At 45.0% G+C, this 19,112-nt stretch overlaps 1 protein-coding gene across 2 annotated transcripts in view; it reads right to left on the bottom strand.

Moving 5' to 3' along the window:
• Positions 1 to 19,112, bottom strand: part of KIAA0232 (KIAA0232 ortholog) — an 82,577-nt gene that overhangs the window by 46,068 nt on the left and 17,397 nt on the right. For both annotated transcript variants that reach the window (XM_052641640.1, XM_052641641.1), the window contains exon 2: positions 3,557 to 4,055. In XM_052641640.1, coding sequence (XP_052497600.1) covers positions 3,557 to 3,787 — 231 coding nt within the window. In that variant the 5' untranslated portion in view covers positions 3,788 to 4,055. The remainder of the gene's footprint in view (positions 1 to 3,556; positions 4,056 to 19,112) is intronic.

The following is a 19,112-nucleotide window of genomic DNA, read 5'->3' as shown; positions in this document are numbered from 1 at the left end:
TCGGAAAAGTTACCGAGGGGCTGGCTGACCCTTGCGTCCCCTCCTATGAAAGGGCATTTCCAATATGACCTTCCCCATCAGCATGAGACTTATTGGCACTGTGCTAGCCTGGGATGAGCAGAAAAGGGTTTCAGGATCCTTCTGGTTCCCAGTGGATTCTCCTTGTGATTCTAGGCATGCTCTGTTTCCACTGGACTTTATCTGTCCTGTGTCCTAAACATGAACCAGAACAGGGAGGCGCAAACACGGAGCGCGCTGACAGCAGCCAGGACCCCTGGCCCCAGCTCCCTACAGCGAAGAACGAACTCAGGGGTTCACAAACAAGTCTGATCACGTAAGTGTTCAACTGGAATCTCAGCAGCAGTCCTACGCGTTTTCCCCTTTCAATGTCCTATAGCATCTAACACTTAAATACTTCTGACTTGTTTCATATGAGCATATATTTACAACTGAAGTATATGATTTCTGAGTTAACAGAAACACCTTTCTCATTTCTGGAAATAATAATTCTTGTACTTTGGTTGTTGCTCATTGTTCAGTCGCTCAGTCAGTTCTGACTATTTGTGACTCTACGGACAGCAGCACGCCAGGCTTCCCTGTTCTTCACTGTCTCCAGGAGTTTGCCCAAACTCATGTCCATTGAGTCGATAATGTCATCCAACCATATCATTCTCTGTCAGCCCCTTCTCCTGCCTTCAATCTTTCCCAGCATCAGGGTCTTTTCCAGTAAGCTGATTCTTCATATCAAGTGGCCAAAGTATTGGAGCTTCAGCATCAGCATCAGTCCTACCAATGAATATTCAGGGTTAATTTCCTTTAGAATTGACTGGTTTGATCTCCTTGCCATACAAGGGACTCTCGAGAGTCTTCAACACCATTGTTAGAAAGCATCAATTCTTTGGTGCTCAGCCTTTTTGATGGTCCAACTCTCACCTACATGCCTACTGAAAAAACCACAGCTTTGACTAGACGGACCTTTGTCAGCAAAGCAATGTCTCTGCTTTTTAATGTGCTGCCTAGGTTTGTCATAGCTTTTTCTCCCAAGGAACAAGCGGCTTTTAATTTCATGGCTGCAGTCACCATCTGCAGTGATTCTGGAGCCCAAGAATATAAAGTCTCTCACTGTTTCCCCATCTATTTGTCATGAAGTGATAGGACCAGATGCCATGATTTTAGTTTTCTGAATATTGAGTTTTAAGCCAGCTTTTTCACTCTCCTCTTTCACTTTCATCAAGAGGCTCTTTAGTTCCTCTTCACTTTCTGCCATAAGGGTGGTGTCATCTGGGGTTACTGATATTTCTCCCAGCAATCTTGATTCCAGCTTGTGCTTCATCCAGCCCAGCGTTTTGCATGATGTACTCTGCATACAAGTTAAATAAGTAGGGTGACAATATATAGCCACGATGTACTCCTTTCCTAATTATGAACCAGTCTGTCCAGTCTGTCGTTCTATGTCTGGTTCTGCCTGTTGCTTCTTGACCTACATACAAGTTTCTCAGGAGGCAAGTAAGGTGGTCTGGTATTCCCATCTCTTTAAGAATTTTCCACAGTTTGTTGTGATCTATACAGTCAAAGGCTTTAGTGAAGTCAATGAAGCAGAAGTAGATGTTTCTCTGGAATTATCTAGTTTTTTTCTATGATCCAACAGATGTTGGCAATTTAATCTCTGGTTCCTCTGCCTTTTTTAAATCAAGTTTGTACATCCGGAAGTTCTTGGTTCACATACTGTTGAAGCCTAGCTTGAAGGATTTTGAGCATTACCTTGTTAGCATGTGAAATATGTACAATTGTGCAGTGCTTTTTGGGACTGGGATGAAAACTGATCTTTTCCAGTCCTGTGGCCACTGCCAGGTTTCCAAATTTGCTGGCATATTGAGTGCAGCACTTTCACAGCATCATCTTTTAGGATTTAAAATTGCTCAGCTGGAATTTCATCATCTCCACTAGCTTTGTTCATAGTCATGCTTCCTAAGGCCCACTTGACTTCACATTCCAGGATGTCTGGCTCTAGGTGAGTGATCACACTATCACAGTTACCCAGGTCATTAAGACCATTTTGGTACAGTTCTTCTGTGTATTCTTGCCACATCGTAATACCTTCTGCTTTTGTTAGAATCATACCGTTTCTGCCCTTTATTGTGCTCACCTTTGCATGAAATGTTCCCTTAGTATTTCTAACTTTCTTGAACAGATCTCTAGTCTATTTGGTAGATTTAACATTTTGCTTGCCCCTAAAAAAGTATATTTATAGTTACTGGAAAGATGATGGAAAATAATAGAGCTTTGGCAAGAAAATTATACAAACTATTGACCACCAAAATAACACATTTTCTGATGATTAGGTTTTTACATGTCAAATCCTTCAAAACCTTACTTGACCCAGTTGTCACCAGATAGGCCAGTAACCAATCTGGAAGCAAGGAAAATGTAGAAAGAACGAGACAACACCCGCAGTGAAGAACACTTTGCGCAACTAACGCGTGGCAAGTGTCGGGCTTGCTGTGAAACCCCCTGTGTTTATAAGACTCCTCTGGGGTTCGGAACATCAAAGCCAGTTTCTTCTGTCAATGAAATTCTGCTCCTGCTTTCAGTGTTCCTAACAATGGTTTAAAACAACGACTAAAAACTGCCCACAAAACAGTCAACTCTCTTTTTCGGCTTGTCTGCACCTCGCCACATGTGGGATCTTAGTTCCCCAACCAGGGATTGAACCTGTGGCCCCTGCAATGGAAGCACAGAGTCCTAGCCACCAGAGCACCAGGGAAGTCCCAGTCACTCCCTTTCAGGTGAAATCTGTGCCCCGCAGTCACTCAGAAACCACCCGCCCGGTGCTGAGAGCTCTGCTTCCCTTTCAGCAAGCCTCGCGCTCAACAGCTTCTCCTGGTGAGTGAGACCAAAGTTGAGATCTTTGTCAAGAACACAGATTTGTTTGCTTTATTCACCTAGGCACCTAAGTCAAGTAATATGTATAATGGCTCATTTAAGGTGCTTTTGTTATCGTTCAGTCGCAAAGTTGGGTCCAACTCTTTGTGACTCCATGGACTGCAGCATGCCAGGCTCCTTTGTCCTCCACTATCTCCCAGAGTTTGCTCAAATTTATATCCACTGAGTATTCAAGGTTATATGCTTTATCAAAATTTTAAGTCTCCTGATTCAAAACACACACACTTGGATTAATAAGCAGCTTATCGTCACTGTTGGAGATGAAATATTAAAGTTTGAAACGTTAAGGAGTGTTAATAGACACAATGATTAAAACTTGTAATCATGTCTCATTTTCCTAAACCAACATTCTGGAGCAGTGCTACTCCAAGGCAATAGGTCACCTAACTACTACCGTCCGTGACAAGATCCAGAGTCTGCCAGAACATGGAGAAAGTCTCAGAGACAGTGACCGCACCAGACGGTGTGCTCGGTGACTTGGCTCGTCAGCTTAAAAGTTTCTGGACCACAGCCGTCTACCTGCTCCGGAGTACGAAAGCACTCTCGGGAGGAAAAATGCACACACGCAGACACAATCGTGAGCTTTCACAGAACATTTACAGAACGCAAATACCTGTTCCTGCAGGTCGTAGTCACAGCTGTCATGCAGCAGAAGACTGAGGACGTATCGAGTATAAATCATGGCATCAATGCCACATTTTTCCAGCTCTTGTCCCAGCCAGGTCTGCACGGGACCCAGAGCATGAAGCAGAGACATTTCAGAGACAGAGACGGGGCCTGGGTAAGAGCTGGAGGAGCTTTCAGATGGTAAACCGTCCACAGCAACTGTACAGACAGGGCGCATGAACTTAGGTGGCTGACATCCTTAAAATGCGAAGCATTTTCTGCAGTGACGTTGTGTTGGTGTCTGGAGGGGATTTTCACTCCAGTAAAAAGGAGAGATGCTGGACATCTAGGGTAAGCATTTATTTCTGCTGGCAGTCAGCCGTCTACAACTGAATTTCACTCTGCAGGCATGACCAATGAATCAACATCCTGATATTAACATACATGTAGATACGATTTTCTACTTTAATTTCACATCGAGGCCAAATGTAAGTCTCCAGCAGAACCTACAAAAACAAGAGAGAAAAAAAGGGAGCATTATGTATAGATATAAATTATTGATCTTTTGAAAAAAAATCCAAATGAACCATTCCCCTTTGACTCTGATCACTTGTGATACATGCCACTCTTTTAATAGCTTTTCCCACTAGATTAACACTTTCAACATGTCAAACTAACATAATGGCTTTATTTAGTCATAATATTCTTTATGCTAGAGTTTTGATTGATTTATGCCACTAGAAAATGAAAACTAACAGTAATAGGTAAATCTCATTGGATCAGCTTTTATATGAATCTTGGTAGATAATCAGAGGGCTACCAAAAATGACTTTTAAAAAAATGTATGAACAGTTATTTCTAGTAAGACCATCAAGCCAGAAAGACAGACATTCCTTACCAAAAATTTAAGACTCAGCTTCCTGCATTTCATCTAGAATTACACATTAGATGTTACATACAAGTTTAAATCCACCACAGGACGATGTTACCAGATTAATGCGTCACTAGGTTACTATATTCCGGGCTTCCCAGGTGGCACGGTGGTACAGAATCCACCTGCCAACACAGGAGACACAAGAGATGTGGGTTTGATCTCTGGGTCGGGAAGATCCTCTAGAGTAGGAAATGATAACCCACGCCAGTATTCTTCCCTGGAAATTCCATGGACAGAGGAGCCTTGCAGGCTTCAGTCCACGGGGTCAGAAAGAGCTGGACACGACTGACCATGCACACAGTCATATGGCTTCTGCCGCTTTCTAAAATCTTCCTTACCATACCATCTTTTCTGAATTATAAAAACTACATAAATCAAAGCAAAGATTTTCTATGTTTTACTTGCTAAACTTTTCCAGCTGACTCTCAAAACATCTTCCAAAATTCTTTTAACATCTTTGGATCTCAAGATGCCAGGCGGATCATCAATTAAACAGTACATTCAATTCGGGACACCACCTGAAGCAGGTGCACAAGTCGGTACTCATCCAACGAAGGTCCCCCAGGACGATGTGGGGACGCAAAGCAGTGGCTCTAGGAGGTAGGCGAGAGAAGGTAAGGCAGCTGAAGATCACAGAGAAAATGCACCAGCGAGGGGAAAGCTGCCCAGAGGACATCACCAGACACTAGCAAAGGGCTGCTTCTGCACCTCCAGCAGAGTGTTAATCGGGGCATGCAGGCGAGGACCCAGCCAGTGCACAGGGAAGGATCATCGTGCAGAAAGGCGGAGCCAGGCCCAGGGCTTAGGGACGCTGCTTGCTGCCGCCAGTCGGGGCTGGAAAACCTCACAGTTCCGGCCACATCAGGCAGAGGGCTCAGCGGATCTCAACTCTGTAAGGGGGAGTCACTAGCCTCACAGTAAACACTGCTCTGGACTCGCCTAGTACATCTTAAAATTCAAGGCCCCACAGGCCACACTGCTTCCAACTTTTTCACTAAGGCCCCCGAAAAAAGTTCAAGAAATTTATAGGAATGCAAAAATATCCACCACCCAAGAAGATAAAATTTACTACATTTGGCACCTAATCAAAATTAGCAGACATGTGGGAATTCCCTGGCGGTCCAGGGGTTAGGGCTGTGCACTCTCACTGCTGAGGGTCTAGGTTCAATCCCTGGTCAGGGAACTAAGATCCAATAAGCTGCACAGTGTGGCCAAAGACTAAACAATTAGGAGGCGTGCGGAGAGATGGAGCAGAGGGAGGGGGAACGAGGAGGAAACGAGCTGAAACCAACCCAGAATCCACGCAGAAGTTAGAAGGAGAAAAAGACTAAACAATTAGGAGGCGTGCAAAGAGATGGAGCACAGAGGGGGTGGAGATGAGGAGGAAACGAGCTGAAACCAACCCAAAACTGACACAGAAGTTAGGAGAAAAAGGCTAAAACAGCAATTATGACTATATTCCATAAGTTCAAAAAGATAATAAAAATCAAATATCTAAAGATGAAAACTGCAATGTCTGAGATTAAAAATATAGGATACAACTATGGGCATACCCAGACCACCTGACCTGCCTCTTGAGAAATCTGTATGCAGGTCAGGAAGCAACAGTTAGAACTGGACATGGAACAACAGACTGGTTCCAAAGAGGAAAAGGAGTACGTCAAGGCTGTATATTGTCACCCTGCTTATTTAACTTCTATGCAGAGTACGTCATGAGAAACGCTGGGCTGGAAGAAGCACAAGCTGGAATCAAGATTGCCAGGAGAAATATCAATAACCTCATATATGCAGATGACACCACCCTTATGGCAGAAAGTGAAGGGGAACTAAAAAACCTCTTGATGAAAGTGAAAGAGGAGAGTGAAAAAGTTGGCTTAAAGCTCAACATTCAGAAAACGAAGATCATGGCATCCGGTCCCATCACTTTATGGGAAATAGATGGGGAAACAGTGTCAGACTTTATTTTTTTGGGCTCCAAAATCACAGCAGATGGTGACTGCAGCCATGAATTAAAAGATGCTTACTCCTTGGAAGGAAAATTATGACCAACCTAGATAGCACATTCAAAAGCAGAGACATTACTTTGCCAATAAAGGTCCGTCTAGTCGAAGCTATGGTTTTTCCAGCGGTCATGTACGGATGTGAGTTGGACTGTGAAGAAAGCTGAGCGCCGAAGAATTGATGCTTTTGAACCGTGGTGTTGGAGAAGACTCTTGAGAGTCCCTTGGACTGCAAGTGAATCCAACCAGTCCATCCTAAAGGAGATCAGTCCTGGGTGTTCACTGGAAGGACTGATGATGAAGTTGAAACTCCAATACTTCGGCCACCTCATGTGAAGAGTTGACTCATTGGAAAAGACTCTGATGCTGGGAGGGATTGGGGGCAGGAGGAGAAAGGGACGACCGAGGATGAGATGGCTGGATGGCATCACGGACTAGATGGACGTGAGTCTGAGTGAACTCCGGGAGTTGGTGATGGACAGGGAGGCCTGGTGTGCTGTGCTTCACGGGGTTGCAAAGAGTTGGACATGACTGAGCGACTGAACTGAACGGCAGATTAGAGAAGAAAAGATTACTGAATCTTAAACCACACACACACACAAAAACTACATAAAACAAAATATGAAGAGGAAAAGAATTTTTTAAAACTAACAGTTTTAATGAGCTGTGTGATAACTTTAAGAAAACTACATATTGGAAGACAGAATTGTTACATATTACAATTACTTAGTGGAAGGGAGAGGATAGAAAGAAATATTTTGAAGAAATAATGGCCAAAATTTTTCCAAAATTGATCAAAACCAAAACATACAGATCCACAAAGTTCAGTGAACTCTAAGCACAAGAAACACATAATGAAACTATTCAAACCAGTGATAAAAATCTTAGTTGTGGAGGGTGCAGAGCCCGTTCGGGAGAACAGAACAAAGATAAGAATGACATCAGATTGTTGGAAACAATGCAAGTGAGAAGATAACCGGGCAGAAACTTCTAAAGTACTGAAACAAGAACAACAACAAAAAACCTGTCAACTGAGAATTCTCACCAAAAGCGCATTTCAAAGTGAGGTTGAAAAATAAAACTTCTTCAGACATGAAAAAGAAGCAAGCAAGCATTACCAGCAATCTTGCCCTAAGACAAATGTTAAAGGAAGTCTCTTAGGCAGAAGGAAAATGAACAGAACAAAACGTGAATGCACACAAAGGAACTAAGAGCACCAGAAACAGGAACTTAAAATTTTCTTGCTATTTAAATATCTTTAAAGGATATTTAAAGATTGGTGGCTCAGAGGTTAAAGCATCTGCCTGGAATGCTGGAGACCCAGGTTCGATCCCTGGGTCGGGAAGATCCCCTGGAGAAGGAAATGGCAACCCACTCCAGTACTCTTGCCTGGAGAATCCCATGGAGGGAGGAGCCTGGTAGGCTACAGTCCATGGGGTCGCAAAGAGTCGGACACGACTGAGCAGCTTCACTCACTCAAGACATTATTAGTGCCAGGATTTATTTTGGGGGGCTCCAAAATCACTGCAGATGGTGACTGCAGCCATGAAATTACAAGATGCTTAATCCTTGGAAGGAAAGTTATGACCAACCTAGACAGCATATTCAAAAGCAGAGACATTACTTTGCCGACTGAGGTCAGTCTAGTCAAGGCTATGGTTTTTCCCGTGGTCATGTATGGATATGAGAGTTGGACTGTGAAGAAGGCTGAGCGCCGAAGAATTGATGCTTTTGAACTGTGGTGCTGGAGAAGACTCTTGAGAGTCCCTTGGACTGCAAGGAGATCCAACCAGTCCATTCTGAAGGAGATCAGCCCTGAGTGTTCTTTGGAAGGAATGATGCTAAAGCTGAAACTCCAGTACTTTGGCCACCTCATGAGAAGAGTTGACTCACTGGAAAAACCCTGATGCTGGGAGGGCTTGGGAGCAGGAGGAGAAAGGGACGACAGAGGATGAGATGGCTAGATGGCATCACTGACTCAATGGACGTGAGTCTGAGTGAACTCCGGGAGCTGGTGATGGACAGGGAGGCCTGGTGTGCTGCGAATCATGGGGTCGCGAAGAGTCAGACACAACTGAGCAACTGAACTGATGAACACAGATGCAAAAAATTCTAAACAAAAGTTTAGGAAATTTAATCCAACAATATACATACAGAGTACAGTGGAATCAGAGAAACATCATTAATGAAGGGTATGTTAATTGTCTTGGCCAGAGAACTCCTAAAAATCTGTTTCACTGTCAACAACTTAGTGGAAGGCTTTTCTCCATCATTTAAATGCATAAAGACTTTAAAAATTCACACAACAGACTCAGTTCACTGTAAAGACTGATTAAAACCAACAAACAAAAAAACTGTTTTAGTGTACTATGTTTATTTTAAAACATGGTTGTGGGAATCTCTCTGTTGTCATTAAGAGATTTAGCCAAGGGAAAGGATCCAAGAAATAGGTGAGAGACAAAATAAAGCAAAACACATTGAATGCCCATAATCTCATCAAAGCCAGTTAACACCTTGCATCATTACCCCTAAGAGATTCTTGCTGTAATGCGTTCAGCAGTCGACTTCATATAAATTTTGAATCGCCCATCTCCTTAGTCATTAGGGGCTACAGTTTGTTTTTACTGTCTACGCAGAACAGACTCAGAGGACTGGAGGAAAGAGAGGAAAGGCCGCCAGGTCGGGGAGGAGGGGCATCGGGCTATGTGGTCAGCTGGGCAGCACCAGGGAGAGGACCCTAACAACAAGGGCTGAGACAGAAGCACTCCAGTAACACAACAACAGGTCTAAATATTCCTGAAGCTCCTTGCTGTGAACCTCAACTGTAAACAGATGACCCAGGTTTAAATAGTGGGCTGTTAACTAAGCTTCCCTTCTCCGAAGCTGCAAGCCTTTGGCAGAGGAGCAAACATTTGACCCAATGGAAGCCTTTATAGTCTAGTTCTGAACTGAAAGTTACCTGTTTAACCACTTGGCCAAAACAATGCTGGGATCTAACAAGCATATCGGAGAAGGTGATGGCACCCCACTCCAGTACTCTTGCCTGGAAAATCCCATGGGCGGAGGAGCCTGGTAGGCTGCAGTCCATGGAGTCGCAAAGAGTCGGACACGGCTGAGCGGCTTCACTTTCACTTTTCACTTTCATGCACTGGAGAAGGAAATGGCAACCCACTCCAGTGTTCTTGCCTGGAGAATCCCAGGGATGGGGGAGCCTGGTGGGCTGCCGTCTGGGGTTGCACAGAGTCGGACAAGACTGAAGCGACTTAGCAGCAGCAGCAACAAGCATATGCAAAACCCACTTATCATTCACCTGGCAAGTTCAAGAACACAGCTGGCAAACACCAAAATGGCAAACTCTGTCTATTTGCCTTCACACTCATTTCAGAACATGAAGTTGAGTTAGCAGGAAGGTAAACTGTATTTAGTTAAAATTCTCTAAGAAAAAGAAAAAGCACAACCGTATATATTCAAAGGCTGTTTTGTCCCATTTTTCCAATGTCTTCTTCTACAAAGGTTTACACTGAGAAAAAAAGAACCTTCAAATTATCTTGGGCATCCTTCTCCCACACAAAATTAACCCAAACCATCCTAAAGAGCGGGCTGCATAAATGGTAATTTTAAAGGTCCAACAATAATACTCTCATTTTAGAATTTGTCTTTTTTACTTTGAATTTTAAGTGGTTTGAAACCAAAAAATACATATATAGCTAATCAAATGCCCGTGGAAGGGCGCACCTTCTTCAATTCATGAAGACAAGACAGGCGAGTGGGAAGCGCATCAACCTCGGTTTGGTGCCCGTAACTTATCTGGAAAAGAGAATAGTAAATCCTTGCTCTCCCGACCTCTCGACTTCTCACAAGGTTGCTGCAAATGAGCAAGTGAGAAACGCCTCCAACTATTTGTGGCCTCTGCATTTCACGAAATGTCATACCAGTGGAAGGAGGTATTATTATAAACTCCCCTTGTCAACTATCCGCTTACTCTTACAGGATTCTTCACTAATAAGATTATCTGAAGAACAGCAATTATGTAAAATACGTTAAGCTTTTAGTACAAAAAATACTCAATTACCTCACTATCCTTAAAAAAAAAAACTATGAAATCACCTTCGTTTACAATAACCTAGTTCTAGTCATAGCAGCCTTTGCTTTTGTGAGGAACAGTCTGGTCTCTAGCACAAGTTCCAATGGGACTGCGAAGAGCTTAAGTGGTGGAGTGCAGAGGATGGACGCAGAAGCGCCATAGACCCGTCTGCCCCGTTTCCCGTGTTCTGGCCCGTGCGCATCGCAGAAGTACCATGGACCCATCTGCCCCGTTTCCCAGGTTCTAGGCCGCGCGCATTTGCAGAAGCGCCATGGACCCCTCAGCCCCGTTTCCCGTGTTCCGGGTTGTGCGCATCCGCAGGAGCACCAAGGACCCGTCTGCCCCGTTTTCCGTGCTCTGGACTGCGCACGTCCGCAGGAGCACCTAAGACCCCCTGGCCCCGTTTCCCGTGTTCCGCGCTGTGCGCACCCGCAGAAGCGCCATGGACCCCTTGGATCTGTCTCCCGTGTTCTGGACCGAGCGCATCCGCAGGAGCACCGAGGACTCCTCGGCCCGGTTCCCGTGGTCTGGACCGTGCACAGATGCACTATTAGGCCACACTGTCCCCAACAATACAGGCGCAGGCGCTCAGCACACACCACTTTCCTTGTGCGGCCCACTGTACCGTTTCCACGTGTTTCAAGGGCTCTAGAATTAAAAATAGTCCTGGGAGTGAACGAACATCACCCCTCAAAGACTTTGGGGTTGAAGAGAGCCTCCAGGCCAAGTTATTACTGTGAGCCCAGTGGAGTGGGGGGGCGGAGAATTGTCCGTCAAGCCTTGCTCACTCCCACGCCCCCACCGCCCCCCACACAAGAAACCCCACGTCACCCTCCGTCTCCAGCAGTCAGTCAGGGCCCTGGGGCCTGTGAGAGCTACGATCAGACCGGGAACCAGAACAACAAACTGAATCCTAAAAATGAAAGCATTTAATTCTGTAATTATCTGGTCCACATGTTTTCGGAGTGATATAATTAGTCCCAAATGATTTCTCTATCTAGGAGAAAAGAAAACACATCTTAAGGACTTAAGTCATTACATAAGGACTTTTCCAGCAAACTGCCAGACAAAACATGGTAATGCCACCATCTTCAAATGAGTCATTTAATGATGAAGCAGTCTTTTTTTTTTCCGGCAGGTCTGGGGGTGCTAATGGGGGGTTCTGAAGAAGTCACTGACCTTTCAGATTTTCCTCCCCTATGTAACAATGTTGTAAGAAACACAGTGCCCTGGCCTTACACTCTTTGTGACACCACAAACAGTGATGAAAACAATCCAAACGGCAGCTCCCATCAGTGTTCTCAAACAGCTACAGGACACACTCTCGGCAGCTCAGCTTCCTTAGTGCTCAAGTGGAAAAGACATGCGGCAGAAACTAAAACATACTAAGGTACTCCCCCCCCCACTTCTTTTTTGGTGACATACATATTTTTAGGTTTGCACAAAAACTCATAAAAATTATTTCAAAAAGCACATTCTCTGATACAGAACATACGTGTTACTTGTGGGCTGTCTTCTCAACTCACCTGTGTCACAGGACAGCTGATCACAAAGAGCACCAGGCCGTGAACAGTCGTAAACCTGGCTTCTCTGGGCAAAGTGAAAATCTTGCACAGCCCTGCTCAAGCAAATATTCACTTGCTGAAGCTTTCTTTCAGGGTCTCAGAGCCCTTTTCTTTATGCACAAGTTTATAATATACATTTTTACTGTAAAGGCTTTTTAAAGGATTTTTTTAAAATATGGAAGCAGAAGGGCAGACATACACAGTTTCTCCACTCTCGTTCACTGTTAGTATACTGGTATGATTGTCAGTGTTTGTGTGACTATTTTCACACAGAACTTAAAAGCTTTCATTACTTCTACTTATTAAATATGAATATATACTTTCATATCCTGCATTTTTCACCTAAACATTATGTCACCCCAGTGTTGCTCCAGAGCCTTACTACGTTGTCTAATACAGTGGCCCCTAGTCACACTGGCTATTTAAATAAAAAAATCAGTTCCCCAGCCACATTTCAAGTGCTCTTACAGCCACATGTGGCTAGCAGTGGCCCTACAAATATGAAACACAGGACATTTCTCTCATCACAGAAGTTCTACTTGACAAGGCTGGCTTTGACGCTCTCCAGCAGATGACTGTGTTGGGCTAAATGAGAACCGTCAGCTCTTTTTCCTAGAGTTCCCACGCCCCTCACGTGCCTGCAAACTGCACAGACACTCCTCCTCGTACCAGAAGATGGGGTGCCTACCTGCGTCCCAGAGGAAGTGTGTGAGGGACCTGGCAAAACGCCACCCTCAGGCCTGAGAGGCCTCACCTGTCTCAAGTAGTCAGATCCCACCGCAGCAGAACATACTCACAGTTAAGACCGTGGAAGAACGAAGCCAGGCTGTAGAGAGCGGTCAGAGACGCAGTGGACTGCGGTGCTGGCGAGGGCTCTCGAGGGGCCCCTGGACTGCAAGGCGATCCAACCAGTCCATCCTAAAGGATATCAGTCCTGAATACTCACTGGAAGGACTGATGCTGAAGCTGAAACTCCAATACTCTGGCCACCTGATGCGAAGAACCCACTCACTGGGAAAGACCCTGATGCTGGGAAAGACTGAAGGCGGGAGGAGAAGGGGACAAGCGGATAAGACGGTTGGATGGCATCAGGGACGTGATGCGCATGTGCTTGAGTAGGCTCTGGGATGCGGTCCCTGGGGTCGCAGAGAGTCAGACACAACTGAGCGACTGAACCAAACAGAGCAAAAAGACAAGACAGAAGAAAGCTGACAATAAACAGGACAGGGGGTCAAGGGCAACATCTGGGAGGAAGGTTATTTAGTCCAAGGGAGTGGGTGTGCTGCAGAAACCCAATCGCTGGAGACGAACACCAATGCCAGTATCTTGCTCATGCTCCATGTCCGTCCTGGACGGACAGGGGCGCCTGGCACAATCACTGAGCAGAACCACTCTGGGCCATAGGATGACCCTGGCCGTCAGCCCTGAACCCTGCCAATCCAGCAGTGAGAGGAAAAAAAGAAAAGACTATCTGAACCCAAGTGTGTACCTGAGCTCTGAAAGCTTCTCCTGGAGCGAGTCACTCCCACCTCATCAATCAAACCAAGTCTCAGGGGCTCACTTCATTTACACAAGGGGTGTGTGTGTGTTGGGGGTGGGGGGCCAGGGAGGAGAAGGGCGGGCAGCAACAGGCGTCAACAGCCCCAGGCCTCACTGTGGCTTCAAGGGGCAACAAGTAGGGGGCTCGACAGGAAACAACTCTAGTCTGACATGGTAAGTCTAACGCTGACCCAGCCATCTGGTAAAGTCAGATGGAACATTCAAAGCCATGGATGAATTAAAACACTGCAAAAAGAAAAAGAATCCATACAAGAGAGACTCATTTTAATGCTCAAAAAGGTTTCTGGCGGCACGAACGCTGCAGCGATAAGAGTGGCGAGGTGGTAATGGGGTGGAGCCCCGCCCTGGGCCCCTAAGCAGCCGTCTCCGCACAGGGCGATCTGTGCTCTCCGGCAACACTGAGGCCTCTCGCTGTCCTCAGCAGCCTCGTCCTTCAGTGACCCCCCCATTCACACGCTTCTCCAAGCGCCTCCGGTGCGGGGGTTCCCTCCAAATGAGGCTGGTCTTCAGGGCCTAGTCTGACATGGTCCAGGTGCTATACGGCAGAGTGCTGAGCCCTTTGGCAGGTGATCAAAACTGTCTGGCCAAATACTCCCCAATCTAACAGGGGGAATGAATTCTGAAGGAAAGAGTCTGGGAGAGAAAACAATATCCATACACTGGAATGGGAGGGGGGTGTTGGGGGGAGGGCACCTGGTAAGCCCCGAACACACACACGCCTCCCAGAGGCTTCCTGCGTCCTAGGCACAATACAGACTTCTTCCCACTGAACCCACTGCCCTGTGACCTAGTATGGGATAATTTATGCCTTCACTCTATTTTTAACTGGTCCTTCTTCACTACCAGTTTCATCAAAAAATTGTTAAAAAGTACTCTGCTGCTGCTGCTAAGTCGCCTCAGTCGTGTCCAACTTTGCGACCCCATAGACGACAGCCTACAAGGCTCCCTCGTCCCTGGGATTCTCCAGGCAAGAATACTGGAGTGGGGTGCCATTTCCTTCTCCAACGCGTGAAAATGAAAGCGCTCAGTCGTGTCCGACCCAGTATTCACCAAAGGGGCCTACATTACCTGCGACTATCTTTTCATAATTTTTCCATTTGGGTGTCCATAGGATTTTCACATAAAGAAAAGCTTTTGAAGAGGAAGGGTAAAGGGTATAAAATAGAAAAAACAACACGGAAACGAGAATAAAGAGACAGATGTCTGAAACACTATGATTCTTCGTATTCTACTACTGTCACAAAATTCCTGAATAACTTTTGCCAGGAAACCAGAGAGGGCACTCACATAATGAGGGAGTTAAGCATATACATGTAATCCTTGCCAATTATTTTCAGATCTCAGCGCACCAATTTGGAACACAAAGTACTGCTTATTCTCTGGCTCCAGAGCCAATGGATGGCTGGAAGGGAAAACCCACAGAGAATCTATGGATTCTCCCCCACAGCTCTATCACTGAGGACAGGATCAGGGGCTAAAAGCTGGTCATGTACACCTGTTTAGCCATGTAACTGGAAAACTACATAGAAATGGACAATCAGATCTACAGTCTCTTCCCCACCTAGAAGTGTGTCCAGACCTAGGAAATGAATAAGGCTCCATTATAAAATAATGCAATCAACAAATCTAGTGCAGGACATGAGTTCCTTCTGTGCAAACAGGAAGCACTGCGTAATAGATCAAGAAATCCCACTTTCACTGGCCAGGTAACCAGCAATGATCAGTGTATATTCTTCAGGGACAAACAAAATGAATTTTTTCATGAATGTAAGATAGTTCTCATAGATAAATAAGAACTACCAGTTGATAACAAAAGTAACTAGCAAATGCCTTAATAAACTGCTGCCATGTAACAGACCTTGGTTAATATCTATGTTTAAAAGGAATAACCAACTATATGAAGGTAAAGTACAGGTGAAAGCACTCAGTTCTACTAAGAATCAGAAGTACCAAACAGTCTCCCATTAAAGCAAAACAAATCAGACGCAGATCAAGTGTGAGATGAGAATGAATAAAAGGGAAAAACTGTCCAACTCGGAGGAATTCTCGTCTACTGACCGTGCTGTTGTCAAATGCTTATAGGAATCAAAGTCCAGACCAGCCTTTATGTTCTGATAGCTTTAACTGGGCTAAACATGGAGGAGATGAACTGCTTACATCAAGTAACCCTGCTTTATTTCTAAGTTTTACCTGACTAGCAGTTACTTGCTGATTCACTACTCACCACTCAATACTTCCGGTCTGAAAAGCTGAACTGCTTTTTCAAAGATTGTAATTTATTTGCAGGTTGTCACAGTACAGTAACCAATGAGGTGTTTAGCTTAGACCTCAGAACTCTTTAGCAGGGCTATAAAATAGTAGTTTTTATGCCTTTAAAAAAGTCTTTACAGAGATTTAGAAAAATGTCCCCTTTTCTCCTAAAAGGGGCAAATTTCATGTCATACAGTTTGCAGGATTAAAAAACATACATGAAGCCATCTGGGTCAAAAGGAAAGTGAAGTTGCTCAGTCATGTCCGAGTCTTTGCAACCCCGTGGACTGTAGCCCACCAGGCTCCTGTCCATGGGATTTTCCAGGCAAGAGTACTGGAGTGGGTTGCCATTTCCTTCTCCAGGAGATCTTCCCAACCCAGCGATTGAACCCGGGTCTCCCCCATTGCAGGCAGGCACGTTACTGTCTGAGCCGCCAGGGAAGGGAGATGGAAATGTATACACCTGTATATGAAGTGAAGAAGCAGTCTCAAAGATCACAAAGCAGCTATCAAAGAAAACCCAAAAATTCAAACAAAGTTCACTACTATGAAAGTCTAGACAGCTTTTAGAAAAAATGTTGGAAAAGAGAAGGAACAACCAAATTTTAGGAACCTAAAAACTCCAGTTAGGAGCAAGTTAAACTGATCCTACTCTAAGAAATGCATATTCTCACAAACCCAAAGTGACTTTGTTAGCTTTGTTTTCACAGAGATCTTCCCTGACCAGGGATGGCAACTGTGCCCCTGCAGTGGAGTGCGGATTCCTAACCACTGGACCGCCGGGGAAGTTTAAAAGCAAGTTTATTTGGAAACGAAACAAAACAAAAAGAACAGGCAGATTTTTGGAATTTTTGAAAATGCAAAAAACTCCAACATAATGAAAACTACTCTGTCAAGGATGAAACATTCTATCAAGTCAAAGAGTAGATCACTGCGTATTACAGGAAGTTTTAAAAGTGATACTGCTGCTTGTGAAAATGTCTAGGTACAAAGCCTTTACAGCTTTCAACTACTCATCTCAAAACTACAAAGGAATCTATCTTCTGAGCTTCCGAGTGGGAGCAAAATGGCCGGAAATCCTACAACTCACTAAGAGTAAGACAGTGAGCCAATTTGCTGGTAGTTACTATTACTGTATTACTTAACACATATTGTTGTTGTTCGGTCACTAAGTCATGTCCAACTCTCTGTGACCCCGTGGAATGCGGCATGCCAGGCTCCCCTGTCATGGATCACAGACTTGTTATGGAAGAAGAAGGGCTTGTGTTAACTCAACAAAGCTATGAAATACGCCGTGCAGGACCACCCAAGATGGACCGGTCACAGTGAAGAGTTCTGACAAAATGTGGTCCACAGGAGGAGGAAATGGTAAATCACTCCAGTATTCTTGCCGCGAGAACCCCATGAACAGTAGTATTAATACATATTACAGTTCTCTAAAATAAACCTAGGTAAGAAGCAATATTTGGGTAATGTTTCAGGTCAATGAGGGATACCTAATTCAGTATAAAAATTTTATACAGATTATCTGACTCGTATCTTACTAGTCAGAAATTTTAAAGCATCAAAATAAAACTGTCTATTTGAATTTGCAAAATGATACAGATTTGAGAACTCAGAACAGGTTTGCCGTAAATATTTTCATTCTGCATCCACTAATTACATGCTTCAAAGATTAAATCAAGTTTTTAGATGCAACTCTTAAGATAGCCATAGTATAGCCCCTAGGAAGCTATTTAAATGAACAGTGTCAAGGTTTAAAAGAGCGCCTGCTAGGTGACAAAAAAATGTATCACTTCTATCATAAAACTACCTCCTCTGTGCATGAGTTAGGACAATACCAGGGCTGAAATAAAAGCAGTTTTTTCTGTTAATTTTAGGACACCCTGAAACTTTTACTGTGGTAGTGATATGCCTGTGGCACCTCCAGCAAGGAGCCAAAGTAGCATCCCCATACTTGCTGAAGACCTGTTTCGTGTTCCTCAGAATATGCTTTGGTAAATATAATCTTCTAACCACGAAGAATTAACATTTTCTCTAAGGCCCACATTGTAAGGAAGACCTAGATCACCTAAGGCCCTTAGAGCCTCAATTTCCGCAGGACTGAAACGTTAACCTGGGACTTCCCTGGTGGTCCAGCGGTTAAGACTCCACCTGCCAATGGAGGGACAAGGGTTCGATCCCTGGTCTGGGAAGGTCTCACATGCTGCGGGACAATTAAGTCCGTGCACAACCGCTGAAGCCCGAGTGCTCCAGGGCCTATGCTCTGCCACAGGAGAAGCCCCCGCGACGAGAAGCCCCGTGCCACACAAGTGCAGCGTAGTCCCCGCTCTGCAACCAGCGGAAGCAGCCACAAGACTCGGCGCAGCCAAAACAACAACCTTCAAAAGTTTCGAATTTAAAAATTTTTAAAAAGAAAACTGAAGATTTAGGAATGAGATCATTAGTTGTATCCTTCTCCTTTTCTATAAATAATCTGCGTAAATTGTACTATTCTATTTAGTAAAATCAATCAGTACTCCTCTGTGGCACTGGAAACTTACAGAGTCTCCCTTTTCCCCAGGCATGCCCGGGTCCTCATCTGTTATCTTTGATGACATACACGGAGAGGCTGCTGGCTGATGCCCGCGTCCTCCGTGCTGTGACAATCTCCCGGCGGCCGAGACAAGCACGGCGGGAAGGCAGGCACCCGAACACCGTGGGGAGCCTACAGCCACTGAGGCGGGCTCAGGCCTGTTTCTGCTTCACACAGCCATCAAGCTGTATTTTAGGGGATCAAGGCAGACACCTGGAGGTGTAAACACAGGAGGTTAAGGGCAGAACCACTGCCAAGAGTGAATCCAGCTGGCCAGTGGATCCACACTGGAGGGAAAAGGATCATTCTCAGGGGGTACACTCTGGGGCTGGTGGAGACGCAGGCTAGAACTACGGTACCTGATCTAACATATGTGCTGAAAACCTCAGAAATGCTACTAAGGAAATGGCAACGCACTCCAGTATTCTTGCCTGGAGAATCCCATGGACGAGGAACCTGGCAGGCTATAGTCCATGGGGTCGCACAGAGTCGGACACGACTGAGCTACTTCACTTCAAGTGTACTTTGAGGCATTCCTGAATTTGGGAAACACACTAAGAGGCCCTATGATATCTGGAGCCCAAGCGACGACCTG

Source organism: Budorcas taxicolor, chromosome 6, assembly GCF_023091745.1.
Source record: "Budorcas taxicolor isolate Tak-1 chromosome 6, Takin1.1, whole genome shotgun sequence".
Classification (NCBI taxonomy): Eukaryota; Metazoa; Chordata; class Mammalia; order Artiodactyla; family Bovidae; genus Budorcas; species Budorcas taxicolor.
Note: the sequence above shows the minus strand (reverse complement) of the source record. Positions and strands in the feature narration are given on the sequence as shown.